Source organism: Cucumis melo, chromosome 10 (assembly GCF_025177605.1).
Source record: "Cucumis melo cultivar AY chromosome 10, USDA_Cmelo_AY_1.0, whole genome shotgun sequence".
NCBI classification, from domain to species: domain Eukaryota; kingdom Viridiplantae; phylum Streptophyta; class Magnoliopsida; order Cucurbitales; family Cucurbitaceae; genus Cucumis; species Cucumis melo.
Genome location: NC_066866.1, coordinates 4,284,365 through 4,300,730, shown reverse-complemented (window position 1 = coordinate 4,300,730; position 16,366 = coordinate 4,284,365). Strand labels below are relative to the sequence as shown.

Sequence of the window (16,366 nt, the reverse complement as noted above, 5' to 3'; positions counted from 1 at the left end):
AAATTTAGTAAACGTTAAAAATCAATATCAATATCAATATATCTTGTTTAGTGGTAAAATTGTTTTTTCAGATCCATCTGGACGTAAATTCGAGTCATGATTATTGAGAATTTAGAAGACGTTGGAATGAGTGAGAAATCGAGGGTAAAACGTTGATAAGATCATGGAGCATAAACGAATTCGAAAGTAGATTTGGAACTACGTTATGTTACAAATCAATTTCATTCGGCCTTAAGTGTGTATATAACATAATTGTAAATATAATAAAATTTATTAATTGAGATAATCTCAGGTTGATAGACTACTACCACAATATATTACATGTTGCTGATATACTTCATTTGTTAAATCTAAATTTTGTTATATATTTCTAAAGTCTCGTGTACTACCTGGAATCAGTATTAAATAACTTAAAATTCACCAACTTAAACAATGCCAACCATCAGACTTTGTTATGAAAAAGAATATATACATTATTCTCGTTTTCTAACATTTTTGCATTTAGAAAACAAATTTTCTAACTTTAGATCTCATATTTCAACACATGATTTTAAAATTGAAACAATCTTGTAGTAAGACGTTAAAAGAGTGTGGAAAGCGTGGTCGATTCTTCTTGTGTCTTCCCTAATTTGGAATTTTGAATTTTCAATTTCAAAACTAATTCCTCAAAACAACCTTCTAAATAATAGTTGAAAAACGATGGTTAGAAAACCATTTGAATTCCACAAATAGATGGGAAATGGATAAACAATTTTCAGGGATGTTTTGTTTAGTACTATAACCGTTTGAGAAATTTTCATACCAAGACACCTCATTTTTTCCTTAAAAATAGTCCCCATTTTTATTTCAATCTAGAAGCACTTTTCTTTCTCTTTTTTGTTTTGTTGAAGTAGTCATTTTAACATATATATATATATATAATTAGTACAATTAAAAAGAACGAACTTACCAAATTAAAGACTCAATTTCAACTTCTTGTTGACTCACCTACACGTCGGAAGAAAAAAATTAATAATAAAACGGAGTGTTAAAATCTTAAGAAAATAAACCTAAAAAAAATTAAGGACTATTACTAATAGGTTTGACTCATTCTAATTACACGAACACAATTCCAAATATTACAAAAATCACCAATTTTTAAAAATAACCCTAAAATTCATACCATCATACGAATATTTAGTTTTTATCATTTGAAGATTCAAGTTTAAAATCATTTTAACATTTACCAAACACTTTTTAGATTTTTATTCATTAAGTAGTGAATTTTTGGCATTTGAATCAAAGTTAATATGAGATAATATAAAATAAGACTTTTCTACCGACTATTTATTGTTTAAATTACAAATTTATGGTTGAAAGTTTGGAATAAACCCTAATAAAGAGTTAAAAGTTTTGAGAGGTTAATTTGAAAATAAAAGAAAGTTGGGGGTATAATTGTAAATAGAGTGAGTTATTTTTGCAAATTGCATAATAAGGAAAGAAAAAGAGGCATAAATTTGTGAAGTTAGTGACAGCTGGGTATTCAATATTTTAGGATGGTTAAAGAGTAAGTTATATTTGAAGAGGTGTGGTGGTGGTGGGAGTGTTATAGTTTGGTCTAACTATATAAAGCTTGGCATTTGCTTTTTGGGTTTTACCCTAAGGGAAGGAGGAAAAGGAAAAGAAAGAAACAAATAAATTGGTGGATTTAATAAGAGGAAACAGCCACAAACAAAAGAGGCTGAAACAAGAATCATCATCATCTTCTTCATCATCCTCCTCCATGAGAACTCGAACAGGTCTATCTTATCCTCCACTTCAACCTACAACCTTTTCTTCCGGCAACCGGAAAAGAAAACTCCATGTTGCAGCCGACAGACCCTTTTGCCGCAAAAGAAACAAGCACTCTTCCGACATCAAAACACCCATCTCCGATTTGTTCGATTCTTTGCCGGACGACCTCGTCATTACTATTCTCTCTAATCTCTGCTCCGCCGCTTCTTCACCCTCCGATTTCATCAATATCTTACTAACGTAATTATTCCTTTTCCTTCGTTAATTTAGGGTTTTTTTTTTTTTTTTTTTTTTTTGTTAGTGATGGGTCGAATTTTAAGTTTGCTTTTTTTGGGTTTCAGATGCAAGAGATTAAACAATTTAGGACTTAATCCCATGGTTTTATCAAGAGCTTCTCAAAAGACTTTCGCAATTAGGGCAAAGAATTGGACGGAATCCGCTCACCGGTTTCTGAAACAGTGCTCAGATGCCGGAAATGTCGAGGCCTGTTATACACTTGGCATGGTGAGTTTTTAATTTTATATGTTCTTTTAATTTATGCGGATTTGTTTTGTTTTTTTTTTATTCTAATCCCATTTTGAAAGGTATAAACATTCCTTTTCTGTTTTCTGATTTTATTGATTTTAATAACTGATTAGCGATTCGCGCATTGATTTTTTTATTCAGATTCGTTTCTACTGTTTGCAAAATCGTGGTAGCGGAGCTTCGTTAATGGCCAAGGCAGCGATTTGTTCGCACGCGCCGGCTCTTTACTCACTCGCCGTCATTCAGTTCAACGGCAGCGGCGGATCCAAGAACGACAAGGACCTCCGCGCCGGAGTTGCACTTTGCGCACGTGCAGCTTTTCTCGGCCACATCGACGCCCTTAGAGAGCTTGGCCATTGCCTTCAAGACGGTTACGGAGTTCGCCAGAACATAACGGAAGGTCGTCGGTTTCTCGTTCAGGCCAACGCGCGTGAACTCGCCGCCGTGCTATCATCGGAGGCAGCTTCTTCCGTTGCCGCATCGCGCTCGTGCCTCACGTGGAACACTCACCCTCCTCACCACCGGCACGTTACCGGCTCGGGATGTCCGTTGTTAAGCGATTTCGGTTGCAATATCCCGGCACCGGAGGCTCATCCAGCAAGTCAGTTTTTAGCGGAATGGTTCGAGGCACGTGGGGGGTCGCCCGGGAATGGGCTTAGGCTGTGTTCGCACGTGGGGTGTGGACGTCCGGAGACGAGACGACATGAGTTCCGTCGGTGTTCCGTTTGTGGTGCCGTTAATTACTGCTCACGTGCGTGTCAGGCTCTTGATTGGAAACTCCGCCATAAGATGGATTGTGCGCCGGTGGAACGATGGCTCGATGACAACGGCGACGTTGCGGACGATGTAGCCGATGATATCATGGAGGAAAGTTAAAAGATGGAAATTTTAAAAACGTTAGTTGACGGTGACGAAAGCCGTTTATGAACGTTGGCGGCTTCTCGTAATTTTAGTCGAAGAGACGTAAAAGTAAAGGGAGAGAATAAGAAAAAGAAAAAAGAAAAGGAAAGGCCAATTTTCTTTTTAAGATATTAATTTTTATCTTATAACCACGGCGATCGAATCGGCGCGGCGCTGCGCGGCGGGGCTGTTGATGTCCTTTTTGTGTACAGGGTGGCGGTGCGTTTTTATTTATTTTTTTACTTTTTACTTTTTACTTTTTTAATGTGGAGGAAACGGTGGGTTAATTTTTGTACTATAGAGCATTCAGTATTTTACCACCAACAACTCCCTCTTCTTTTCGGTAATTATAATTTTTAATTAACCATTCCAATTTTTTTACATATTTTATTTTGCTCTCTTTCCTTTCCTTTGATGAGATCTAATTAGTAAACATCAGTAATTTGCTCTATTTGACTTATCTAAATTATTTTGTAATTTTCTTTTCTTCCCTAAGTTGGAAAATTGTAGAAATAACACTTATTATTGACAAATAATTAAATGGAGTTTTCGAGAGAGAGAAAAAAAAAAAAAAAGAATTCTCGTGCATATAAGATAAAAAAAATTAGTGGGGTTTATTATAATTTATAAATAATTTTTCCTAAACAAACAAAAGAAATTACTACACTTAAGTTCGCAGTAAACATTTTGAGAATCCCTAAGCCCGAAGTATTTTTCCCTTTGGAAAATGTTAAAATTATTTAAAAATATATAACAAAATACGTGTAAGTTATTCATTATAAATTTTGTTTGGATCTTTATTAAATATTATGCAATCTAAATGATTTACATAAAGAAAAAATTGGCCTTAAATTCAAATCATCACTCAGTCTAAAAAGTTAATTTATTGAATTATCAATTAAAAGAAAAAATTGAGTATTATTTTTTTTCTTGGAATTATCCGTTGGTTGCTTCCAGTGAACAATGAGACGCCAGCGTTTTAATTGGATGTAGCAATGGCTAAAATGGTTAATATAATGAACCACGAGAAATTGAAATGTTTGGACGTCAAAGGAAAGGGCACCAGAAAAGGGTGCATAATGAGCATATCCCATTTAATGCATTGGTACAGATTTGGCATAAAATTTGAAAGAAACTGCATTTAATAATAATAAAAAAATTAAAAAGTTACATAAAAGAAAAGAAAAATGTAATAATGCAAATATATATACAAATTTAGAGGATTTTGTGGAACAATAATTCATGGGAAGCGGCAGCAGCAGCGTCTTTCGGCAATTTGAAAAGAAAAACCGGATCGCAAGAATCAAGGGTTTGTCATAAAAAGGCATAGAACTCACCAATGGAACTGTGCAAGTGAGCATTAGGTAATCACAGATTCACTTATCTCATTAATTATATATTCATTATTATTTTATTTAGGTAAATACTCCACAAAAACCTCTCATAAATTATATAATTTGTAAACATTTTTTTATCATATATTTTAAAATTTATGACGTTTTTGTCTTTGTCGTAAAATTCAGTGATCGAATTTGAGAGAGTTCTAACATAAATAAAATGGTAAGCTAGGTAGGAAAGAATATGATAGAATGAAAAACCAAACAAATCGAAGATAAAAAGAAGTTTGACCGATGATGGGTTGGAAAAATTCAAATCGACAACATTTAAAAAAAAAAAACTCCAAATGCTTAAGACGACTTAAACTAACCGACAGAGGTCGGTCGACTTTGACCGACTAATGTTCACTTAAAAGTAGGTAAAAACTCGACGTTCTTATAAAATACAAAAACCACAACTTAAAACAACAAAAATCGACCACTAAATGGTAATGAAATTGAAAGTGTAATAATCAAATGGTTACACATTCAAATTTGGAGATTAAATGATTAGAAGTGAAAGGAATAAAAAATAACAAATTGTTGTGGTTTACTTTGTAACAGTCAAAAAGGTGTAGAAGGAGCAATAAGGCAATTTCAATTATATAGAAAAAACAAGTGGAGAGACCAACATCTTCAAGTGGTAGACAAAGGTTGTTTGGGATTTAGTTATTGGTCTTCAAAAAGGTTCCCAATACATTCACAAGCCAACAGTACTCATAATAATAATATTAATAATAATGATGATGATGATGATAAATAATCTAAATATATATATATATTTAAATGAGGAATAAATTATGGGTAATAAAGAGGTAATTAGAGTAGGTACAATTTGAAAATGGCAATGGAATCCTTCACCTAAATCCTTTCATTTTGCCTAATTCCTCTTTGCCTTTCTATTTGTTGGCCCATTCTTTGTAGACTTCTCCTTTTGATTAGCTTAGCTAATGGCATCATGTTCATACCTCTTTTTTCTTTTAATAAACATTATTTTTTATTGGCTATGATATATTAGTAATATAATATAATATTTGCAACATAAAGAATCCAATCATAGACTTTTGAAAGGTAATATTAGCTTATGCTTAAAGTGTTATGTATTTATAATTAATAAGAGGGAACATTTTATATACCACTTGTATTAACCAATAAAAGAAAGGAAAAATAAAAGTCTAAATCTAAAGTTAAAGAGTAGTTTGTTTATTAAAAGATGTAGATATCTTAATCTTTGGAGGTTTAGATTGATACGTGTTTGAAATTTTAGATACTCACATCTTTTAGATAACTTTGTTTATTTTTTCGGAATATTTTTTGTTGATATTGATAAGTATTTTGTTTATTTTATGCTCTTGAATATATATAGTGTTTTAAGAATATTCTTTCTGCAAAACAATAGAGAAGAAAAAGAGGGGACAAAAATTATTGTATCTCAAATTACTGATAGACCTAAACAATATAAGTTTGTGGATGGGTGCAAATTTAATATAATATTTTACACTCTCTCATAAGCTCAACTTCAATTTATTTGCACGAGGTTTCTGAAAAATGTGATTCGTGGAGAAGTTGAACTTGTGTTGATGTTGATTTGGTGTAATATGGTTCAAGACTTAGTATTTCATCAGTTGATTCTTTCTTAGTTGAATGTACAAGTTTGATGTATGGCCTTAAATTGAAGACTTGGAAGAGAGCTATGTTCTTGTATGAAAAGAAAGCTTGTATCTTAAGAGGAATTTAAGTCTTCGAGTGTGGTCAGATAATTTTACGCTCCAAAAAGCCTAAAGAGAATGGTCCAACAAGTAAAAATGAATGTCAAGGATAAAATATAATATTGGACAGGCTAGAACACATAACCTCTATGTTCTACCCCACTCTTATACATCTTAAACAACATTTTACTCACAAGCTTAAGCTCGTAGGTAGAGGTAAATTTAATGTAATATCTAACATTATATAACTAGGAGGAGGAATATAGATGATTAATGGTATTTTAGTTATAAAATACTAATTTAGAAGAGTAATATATATTAAAAGAGAAAATCCTCAACATTATTATCTAAAAGTCAATATAATTTGAGTTTAATTGACCTTTGGAGCCGAGAACAAGAGGTTCGTGTTCAAATCTCCCGTCCCAACTTGTACTGGAAAAACGTTTTATTTCAACCTGACATCCAAAACTTTTTTGAGATTGTTCGGCATCTATTAATTAAATGGGCCATGGGCTTGTTCTTAACGAACGCATTAGAGGCCTTTGGGCCTGAAATACATTGAAATTGGGCCTTGCTATGTTTCCGACGGTGAGAAATAATGGAGAATTAGATGGATTTTGTTCATTCTTCGAGTGCATTTTCTCCCGCGGGTGAACTTCAGTTTACTGAGGAAGAAATCTCAATTTGTGCAATCGACTTTCAAGGTAAGCTTTCGATTGATGTTCGTTTCTTATCGCAGCCTCAATTTCTTCTTGCCAATTGAATTCAGATATTTTCTTCAATATTTTTGCATTTTTCGTGTTTGGTTAAACTTAGGGCTTTTTCTTGAGAATTTCTCGATTCGGTAAAATTTAGGAAGGAGAAAGGAGATTTATATAGATACTGATTGTCGCCGATGAACTGGGTTTCTGAATCACCTGAATTTAGTCTCATGATCGAACTGTTTTCTTAGGTTTTCTTGAGTCGAAACCACGAATTTCGAGATTTATTCTGTGTTCTTTGTTTAATTTTTTAATTTCTCAGGAACATATTAGAAATGAAGTTCATTATGGAGTTTGCTGAGGATTTGGTATTGAGACTTATGGAAGATCCAAAAGAGAGGGATCGCAGATTCAGAGAGCACGTATATGCGGTCAAGGATCGGTGCCAAAAGACGAAGGAGATGTGGAGCTTACCTCTTCGTCCTTATGGATTTTGGACGTTTGACCGCCACAATTCTCAGCTGAAGTGGGACCCACAAATTAGTCAAGTTCCTGGTAGGAGGGATCCTTATGATGATTTGCTTCAGGACTTCAACAATAACTCCAAGTGATATATGAAGGTTCTGCTTCTTATGCTTTTTCATATCCAATTTGATTCCGTTATAAAACTGTTCGAAACTTGAATCGTTTTGTTGAGAACTTTTACCATGGTTGACCCATCTTAGAATAATATGGAATGACCAGTCCGAAAAATCAACAAAAACTTACATTTTGCTTACGTTACAAAGCACTTAACTGCTTCAAACTTCAAAACTCGGTTGCAGTAGACCACCCTTTGCCTTTAAATCCCCCGTTGTTCATTTGCAGTAGAGGGCGCCGTGCCCCATCACTGCCTAAATGATGAAACTTGAGAGCCTCTCAGAATTCTATTTAATTTAAAACGGTCGTGATGACAATTGAAAACCAAAAATGATCTTGTGTTGTCCCCCATTGTGAAATCACAGCAGAGGCTCTCTAAAGCATTAATATTTTAGAAATTACGATAGGCTTTAAAATCCAACTGGGTTCTGCCATATTTTCGCAGTCGTTGGGCACCTGCGTGGGGGGGTCCTTTGAAAGAAATTGTGATGCTCATGAACATTGTATTAGGGATCTGATTATTTCATGTTATTTTCCTAACGTAAGCAGAATGACATTTACCATTCTTTATTGGTTTTTGGGATCTGTTCTTTGTGCAGTAATGCCTCTACTTCTAAGATTTGGTCGTGTGTACAAAAGTCGCTTTTGTTGATGAGCTAACTCAGTTAGTCAGAGTTCTTATAATGTTATCATATCCTCCAAGTAGGAAAAGGGATTATTTGAGTTTGGGAGAGTGATATCTCTAGTTAAATTCCCCTGATGTGGTTGTTCAAATACTATGCAGAATATTTGCAAGAGCTCCATATTTGGTGGTGGAAACTGGGAAGCTCTCAAGCAATTTGTTTGAACCTTTGTTTATTGCTGTTTAATTTCTCGTGCTGTTAAGGAAGCACTTTGTGGGTTTGTATTGTCAAACAGAGATTTTGGTGATGGAATAAACGTGTCTTTTAGCTCATAAGACTTGTATTTCAAGTTGGTGAATTTGGGGAACCGATCCCATCATTTCGTATTAGTGTTTTATGTATACATCACTTGGAATTTCTTCTTATAGTTTATATTGATATCAACTGTGATTCATGGAGTTCTTGGTGGATTAGTTCCTGATAATTTTTCGTGGAAGCCATCAGAGTAGTCGAAGCTACGCATCTTAAGCTTTTGAAAATTATACATGCTTTTCTCCTATTTTCTTTACTTTAGTTTTCATCTGTCAAAGGAAATATTTTGGTGAAGAAAATATTTGAATCTAATTTTTGGCCAAACTTATATTTGATAACATTTTTGCTTTTGGATTTTCCTATCAAATGTGATTTTTTTTTTCTCTCTTTTAATTTAAAATTGTCAAAAATGACCGAATGAACAACATATTGGGATATTTTCAAACTAGCAAAATATTAAAACAACAAAATACAGTAAAATTCATCAATTTTTTTTAATTTAAATTTATATTTACCCTAAATCAAGTGCAATATTTTTTTTTTTTATTTTGTAAGAAATTTGTTTTTTTAAAACTATTATTCTTTTAAAAAATCTATTTTAAAGTTTTATTTTTGTTTTTAAATTTGGTAAAGTTTCGAAGATCCTATAAAAGAGCCAACATAGTTTAGACATCTGCATATATTCCTTAGAGATAAGAGTCTGGTTTCAAATCACCCATTTCAAGTTGTACTCAAATTGTACTTAAAAGAGATCTTTCTAACAAAAATTGACAAAAATCATTTAAGAGAAAAAAAGAATGAGTAAGTACACCGGCAAATTTAGCATAGGTCCTGTAGGTTCGAGCCCTCCTCCCTCCTTTCCCATACGGTCAAGTGGCTTTATCACGCTCCTTCACCCTCTTCTGCTGACTCCCTTGTGCCCTCTTCTCCCTCCTTCGCTCGGTCCCGCCCTATTTCTACTTCTTCGTACTGATCTTTATCTGTCTTCCGATTCAAGATCCAGTCGCTCTTTAAGACTCCTAACTACGGCTCCTCTTGAGTTGTCCAGCCGCTCTTTAAGACTCCTAACTACGGCTCCTCTTGAGTTGTCTTTTCTTTGTCTTATTTCTTCGCTTCGCGCCTTGCCTCCGGTTGCTTAAAGCTAGAGACGAAGGATTGACTTATTCTAAAGCTAGGCGCGAAGGATTGACTTATTCCACCCTGTTCTAGCTTTAGGCGCTTTGATCAAACTTTATTGTCTTTATATAATATATATAAAGAAAATTACTTAATTATTAATATTTTTTATTAGTTTAGTCGTTACTCTGACTGTTTTTTGTTTTTTCCGTAATTAGATTGAGATTTGACCATTTTCTAAATCTTCTCGATCCATTTTTTATTCTTTAAAAAAGATTATTTGAATCTTCACAGATTTTCCATCAAATCTCAACAATTTTTGCATACTCTTACCCATTTTTCCAACTATTTCTTGTAAATTACAATTTTTCCTTTTCCCAATTCTTCTCTCCAACCTTACCTTCTTTCATATCTACAGCAAACGCAACATTCTCTTTCTTTCTTGCTTCTGCTCAATCAATTCTTCCTTCTCTCTCTGTCCTTTTCTCTTATGATATTGATAAAGAGGGAAGAAATTTGGAAAAGAAAAAAAGGATTACGAAAAGAAAAAAATGATAATCCGTATTAAATAGTTAGGAAAATAGCGAAAGCAACAAAGATTAGTTTAGTAAAATTTTGGTGAAAGATTTGTGAAAGTTTTGTATAATTTTTTTAAAAAAGATAAAAAAGATTAAATAAGAGTTAAAAGATTTGGAAAGATTTAAATAATCTTTTTTAAAAGAGATAAAAAGAAGTTAAATAAGATTTGAAAAATGGTAGATCTAAACCATAAGTTAGAAAATTTTTATTTTAGAGAGACCGACCAAATCCTCACCGAGATGAACCAAGAAAAACAACTTCACACGTTTAAAAAAATGTACTATTTTTAAAACCAAGAGTGTATATTTTCATAATTAATTTTCCTTTTAACAGAGACTTAGTAAAGCTATTCATTTGAAGGAAGGTACACGAATTTCCCTCCGTTCCAAAACAATACCTTTTCATCTAACCTCTTCAATTTTAAGTGGCTTTGGTCATACAGATTTCGAATAATCTAAAGCATTTTCGATTCTAAAATCACTCAAAGATGTTATGAAGAACCATAGAACCTAAAAAGCAAAGCATATCGTTCTAAAACTTCACTGGTTCACTTAATATATAGACATCACCTGAGTTTCCATAACAACACATCATCATGTCCCATTCACACATTTACAGCCTTCCAAGGCTCCAACATTGTTGTGCTCCTACATCATGAATCTTACAATCTTGCAAACCACACCATTGGCTAATCAATCCCCATTTTCTAATTGGGACCTGCAACCGAAGCCGAGTCCGAATCAGAATCAGAATCCGAACCTGCTTCGTTCTTGGATGGAGCTTGTTCAGGAGTAGTTGGAGATGTCTCTTCCTTCTCCTTCGCCTCGCCCTGCTTAAATGCCTTTGCTATCTTACTCACAGGAACCTCGGGACAATAGTCGAAGACATGGTAACCCTTCTGCCTCAATTCCTTCACCTTGCTGTTGTAGCTCTCCAACCACTGAGCTGCAGTCGGCACTGCCATGTCTGCGAACTTGTGGAACGATGGAAGCCGGTTGAGTCCTGCCCACATCTTCACTCCTTGGTCTAGAACCAATTGCTTGTACTCATTCGCTGCATAGTGAAAGGCTGCGCGTGGTCCGCCAGTTTGAAACTCGTTCACAAGTTCTTTTCCAGTTCTAGCAGCTTTTTGGATGAAATGCTGAGTAATTTGAGCTGCTTGTTTTGCTAGAGGAGGTGCACGTTTATCAAACTCATGTGTAGCTTTGTCAACCTGCAACAGATTCATTCCACACCACAATTAGAAGGGTTCATTTCAGCTAGAAAATCATTGTCCGAGAGAAAACATAAATCTTTACTGTAGACTCCAATAGTCCTTCGAAAAAATTACGAAGAAACTCCGGCATTTCATCTTCTCTAACTTGTTACGAACAAACTTTCATAGCTATCCCTAGTCTAAAACAGATTTCAATGCATCTTTTTCCTGAATTGATCGTTGAAACTCAAATTTCTAACAGGTAAGAACATATACGAGTTGTAATTCATTTGGCCAGTTAGAGAGATGCAGACACTTGATTATAGTTACTTTCATTTCAAGAGAAAACGATTTCTAGATAAATCTAATCAGAAAGCAAAGCATCTCCATCTAATCAACCACCAGCCAGATCGACATTCGTCCGTACAATCAATTAAATCATTAAAAAAAAAAACAAAAACACCAAGATAATAAATTGATCCAAGAAAGTAATCTTAAGATCTAAAGAAAGTCCAAACGATTAGAGAAAACAAAGAATTACCTTCCCGTCAAGAAAAACAAGAACATCATCAGGAGCGATTCGAAGCTTTTCATAAGCCGGAGTTACAACAGTGTTTACAGCGCTCTCCACACTTTCAACCGCAGATCTCAAAGGTCCAGAGTTCTGCTTCGCGTAATCATACAGATTCGTAACACAAACAATCGTTTGAATCAAAGCAATCCTCACAAAACCTAGATGCTTCAACTCCAAATTCTGGCTTTCACTCTCCATCTATCAAACCCAATCAATCACAACAGTAAATTCCACGAATTAAGAACAAAAAAAAAAAAAAAAAAAAATTTACTACAGATTCAACAACAATCAACTAAGGCTTACAGTGATTTTTTTTATCTTCGAGAAATGGGATTTTGGCTGCTCCAGTAGTTTCCTAAAAGATATCGAAGAGATCACAACGGGTTTGTTGTTTATATATAAAGGAAAGGCAATGATCCAACGGTTGAGATGGAAAAGATGGAAGAAAGGTGGGTCCGGTGATTAAATAAATAGTTTTAGGAGAATCTTATTCTCTTGGGTGAAGGGAAATTGATAGAGTGGGCCAACGCCTAAGCATGAGGAATGGGAAGAGCTCATTTTTGTTGGTGTGATTCCAAATTCTAGTTTGCTTTAGATCTTTCCAGAAAGGACACGTGGCCAATCGATTACATCCGCACCCCCCAATCTCTGTTCTTTCCACATTCGAATCCTATGTTATTTTATTCAAATATGTTTATACAATTAAATAATACGATACCATTTTATGACTGATAATATTAAATAATGCTTCACAATTTTCTAATAACAAATGTTTTAGTATATACAGGTGACGTAGTGCGTTTTCTTTAAATGAGTCATTTAAAATTTAAATAGATTATTTTCGATTTCATTTTTTTTTTTAACTAAACACTTTTAAAAGTAATCTAAATCCACCTTAATTTGATGGTAATTGACATAAATTTTTCTATTTCGAAGTAAGAAGTTGAACCATTCATCCTTGTAATTGTTGTATCGAGAAATTATATATTTATTTTTATTGTTAAAATAAAATAAAAGAAATAGTTTACAGTTTAAGAAATGTATCAGTGTGATAGCAATTTACCATTTTCTAAAAACATTTATTTTTTCTAAAATTTACTGAAAATTAGATGAGGTTAATCCATTTTAAAAGAAAACGTATTGTGTTTACCCAAAAGAAAATCTATGGGCAAAACAACGATTAGTCAGTCATATACTTTGTTTAATCGTTTGGATTATAATATTGGAAACAAAAGAAGTCGAGTAATTAATATTTGTTCTTACGGTTACACTTTTGTATTTAATAGAAAACTATTGGTCGGTTATTGGCGGATTCAATTTGTCATTTGTGCCTAATTCTATTTGTCCACCTAATTCAATATTTTTACTAATTTTTTATTTTTATATTTGAGACATTTATTCCACAAATATGACTTACAAAAAAATATTACTGAAAAAACTATATACTAAGAAAACAATACATATAAAAACATTTATGTTGTATGTATTGATAAGAGTCTTATAATAATATTGTTGAAAAATCACCCAATCATGCATACTTGTAAGGGGTGAAGTGTTTTAAGGACATTTTAACCTTAGCTTTTAAATTAAATGTTTACGTTACGTACATTCGGCTAGAAAATTGAAAATTTTATTTTGTTCACGTTCAACTTGTTGAAAATAAATGTAAATTATCTTTTATATTTTTATCACTGTGATATTTCTAAAATCGGAGTTTCTTAGTAGTAAACCGGTGTTCATATATATCTAGGTTTTTTGAATTACCTTTTTACGAATTTTTTACTTTAATTTTGGATCAAATTGACATTGTCGCTATGATTTCAAATGTTTTTGTTATTGATTTTTTGTTTAATATGCGTTATATTTTAAGTTAATATTTTATTCATTTTAGAAAATTTCATTTATTTTTCTAAATCATCTCTTAATTGAGATCTCAAATATATATTGAATTTAATTAGTAATACACTAGAAATGTGAAGATAGATCACATCTGTCTTGATTTTGATATGTGCTTACAAATATATTACAAAGAGTAAGTATATTGTTAAATGTATAAGACAATATATTATAAAATTTATTGTTCATACAAATGTCAAATATACTTTTATTTATTTTAAGAAAATCAAATATAATCAAATTAACACCATAACAATATGTATGAATTATAATACTTATAAAATAATATATATATATATATATATATTTTTAATAATAAAATTTGAGTTGGGCCGACTGCACCACGAATTTTAAAAAATGTAACCTAAATCCAATTCAACCTAAAAAATATAAAAGTTCATCATAACACAATCCAAAATTAAAACGAACCTAACCTAACTCATCCAGTTTGTCGGATTATTTGAACACCTATACTATGTGTTTGGAAGTTCATTAAACCATAAAAACTTCTTTTTTTTCTTTTTTTTTTTGTATATGTCTTTTGGTATTGATATTATAATTATTTTATATATTTAAAAAACTGATGGAACAGTAAGAAGAGCTGAGAAAGCAATTATTCTATAGCCATATTCATAAGCAAAAAATAGTAAAATTTAGACTATTGTGTTATTGGTGCTTATTTAGGCTTATATAAATAGTATGTGTGGGCCCGTTGACATGAATAACCCACCATGCTGATATGGGCTAAGGCCCATTTATGTTTTGGGCTACTCTACTTGACACAAAGAGGAAGAAAGCCCATTTCTAAAGTCCAATGCTCTATTCCCTTGACACTATTCCCATCTGCTCCATTAAGCACAAAGAACTCTTTTGATGCTTGGGCTAGGCCCATTAATAGTTTGGACTAAAGAAGAGAGAATTTGAGATAGCATTTTTAGGACTAACAATTAAAGATGTGTTTGTTTTCGTGAAAGCGTAATCTATCGATACTAATCTAAAAAGTGAGTTGAGGTGTGTTCATTTGGTTTATGTTTGAAAATTACATAGAATCATATAATATAAAGTAAACAACATCCATTACAATCAAATTGCTATCTAAGTAAAAGTTTTTTTTTAAACAATATTTACATTTGTGGTTGATGTCTATTACAATTGATATATTAATGAAATCTCATTACAATTATACGAAAATTTACTACAAGTTCGTAAAGCCAATTAAAGTGTATGACAACATATAGCAAAATCTATATCGGTAAAAGAATTTTGTTAGCATCTTATGATTGGTTTAAAATACTCTATTATTGTGGTTGGAAAAATATTTACAAATCTTGTAAGTATCATTTGGATGATTTGAAAATTCACATAATTGTGTAAACTAAAATTGTGTTAAAGATTTAAAATTTTACATAAATATTTGATATAATATTTGGTAAAGATAGTAGAAAATTTAACATTTGGAAAAAACTATCGAAATTTTGGCGTGTACATCCTCGAGATGTACATAGAATATCCAAAACAATCGAAAAATTTAATTTTAAATATGATAGTTTAGAAAAGTGAAAACTTGTTCGTGTTATTTCTATCCATTTCCCATAGTTACAAGCTTAATTTTTTTTTTTTTTTTTTAATTTACAAAAAGAAACTTACCTTAGGTCAAACAAGACCTTGTTTGATAATTTAGTATTGTTGTTGAAAGTGTTATGGTTGTTTTCGTGCGAAACTCTTATTCATACATTTCATATTTCATATTTAACATCTCAAAGTTTATTCGAAACAATTAAAATAATTTAAATAAAAAACGATTTTTTTCTTAAAAAAAGACATTGTTTCTCTTGTCAACTGAAACATGTCTATGATGTACTAATTCACATAAAACTAAATTTCAAGTCATAAAAGCTTACGGTCATTGTAAACAATTTCATATCAACGTAAAGACGTATTTACATTCAATATTATGATTTGGTTCTTAAATTGTATCGTTTTATGTTATGTTCTTTTTTTTTCAATCTATAATTTAGAAAAAGATTTAGATAGAATTGGAGAACATAAAACACTCGGGAGCTATTGTATATAATTTTAAGTTCCTACCATTATACACATGATCTACGACAAAGTTGAAGAAAGATTATTATTATTATTATTTTTTCTTTAAATAAAGAAGAATCAAATCAAATCAAGAAGAATTTTACTTTTAATAAAGTGAGCATATTTAGGAAGCACAGTGCCGCAGTAGTTTAGATATTTTTGTCATTCTTAGTGATCCAAATATTATAAAGAAAAAGAGAGACCGATTGTGTGCCAATTGGCAAAGCCATGGAAGAAAAATCATTACAAATTTAATTCTTAATAGTTTTAAAACTTAGAATTTAGACGTTGTTTAAGGATAAAACAAGACTAAAATGATCTACTAATGGAAGCTTTACGTTCGAGAATAGTTCGGTATAATCA

The 16,366-nt window shown here is 32.2% G+C and overlaps 3 protein-coding genes across 4 annotated transcripts; 2 read left to right on the top strand and 1 right to left on the bottom strand.

Annotated features, from left to right (window-relative positions):
* The first annotated feature begins 1,515 nt into the window (after positions 1-1,515).
* LOC103488887 (F-box protein At1g67340) lies at positions 1,516-3,581 on the top strand. Its single transcript, XM_008447815.3, has 3 exons — positions 1,516-2,013; positions 2,115-2,277; positions 2,440-3,581. The coding sequence occupies exons 1-3, from the start codon at positions 1,763-1,765 to the stop codon at positions 3,172-3,174; spliced, it is 1,149 nt and encodes a 382-aa protein (XP_008446037.2). The 5' UTR covers positions 1,516-1,762; the 3' UTR covers positions 3,175-3,581.
* Positions 3,582-6,829: 3,248 nt separating this feature from the next.
* Positions 6,830-8,704, top strand: LOC103488888 (uncharacterized). Of its 2 annotated transcripts, none has more exons than XM_008447816.3 (3): positions 6,830-6,987; positions 7,307-7,604; positions 8,408-8,704. In XM_008447816.3, the coding sequence occupies exon 2, from the start codon at positions 7,320-7,322 to the stop codon at positions 7,593-7,595; it is 276 nt and encodes a 91-aa protein (XP_008446038.1). In that variant the 5' UTR covers positions 6,830-6,987; positions 7,307-7,319; the 3' UTR covers positions 7,596-7,604; positions 8,408-8,704. The 2 variants fall into 2 exon arrangements, with proteins under 2 accessions (XP_008446038.1, XP_050947220.1); XM_051091263.1 differs by having other exon boundaries at positions 8,223-8,704.
* A 2,075-nt stretch (positions 8,705-10,779) lies between these two features.
* Positions 10,780-12,557, bottom strand: LOC103488889 (REF/SRPP-like protein At1g67360). The gene is made up of 3 exons (XM_008447818.3): positions 12,326-12,557; positions 11,990-12,220; positions 10,780-11,466 (listed from the first exon to the last, which is right to left on the bottom strand). The coding sequence occupies exons 2-3, from the start codon at positions 12,218-12,220 to the stop codon at positions 10,960-10,962; spliced, it is 738 nt and encodes a 245-aa protein (XP_008446040.1). The 5' UTR covers positions 12,326-12,557; the 3' UTR covers positions 10,780-10,959.
* Positions 12,558-16,366: the final 3,809 nt, after the last annotated feature.

Coding starts and splice junctions, on each gene's coding strand:
- LOC103488889 (XM_008447818.3), bottom strand. CDS start 12,220: ATGGAGAGTGAAAGCCAGAATTTGGAGTTGAAGCATCTAGGTTTTGTG. Junction 11,467..11,989: donor TTGTTTTTCTTGACGGGAAG/GTAATTCTTTGT, acceptor AATCTGTTGCAG/GTTGACAAAGCTACACATGA.
- LOC103488888 (XM_008447816.3), top strand. CDS start 7,320: ATGAAGTTCATTATGGAGTTTGCTGAGGATTTGGTATTGAGACTTATG.
- LOC103488887 (XM_008447815.3), top strand. CDS start 1,763: ATGAGAACTCGAACAGGTCTATCTTATCCTCCACTTCAACCTACAACC. Junction 2,014..2,114: donor TTCATCAATATCTTACTAAC/GTAATTATTCCT, acceptor TTTGGGTTTCAG/ATGCAAGAGATTAAACAATT. Junction 2,278..2,439: donor CCTGTTATACACTTGGCATG/GTGAGTTTTTAA, acceptor TTTTTTATTCAG/ATTCGTTTCTACTGTTTGCA.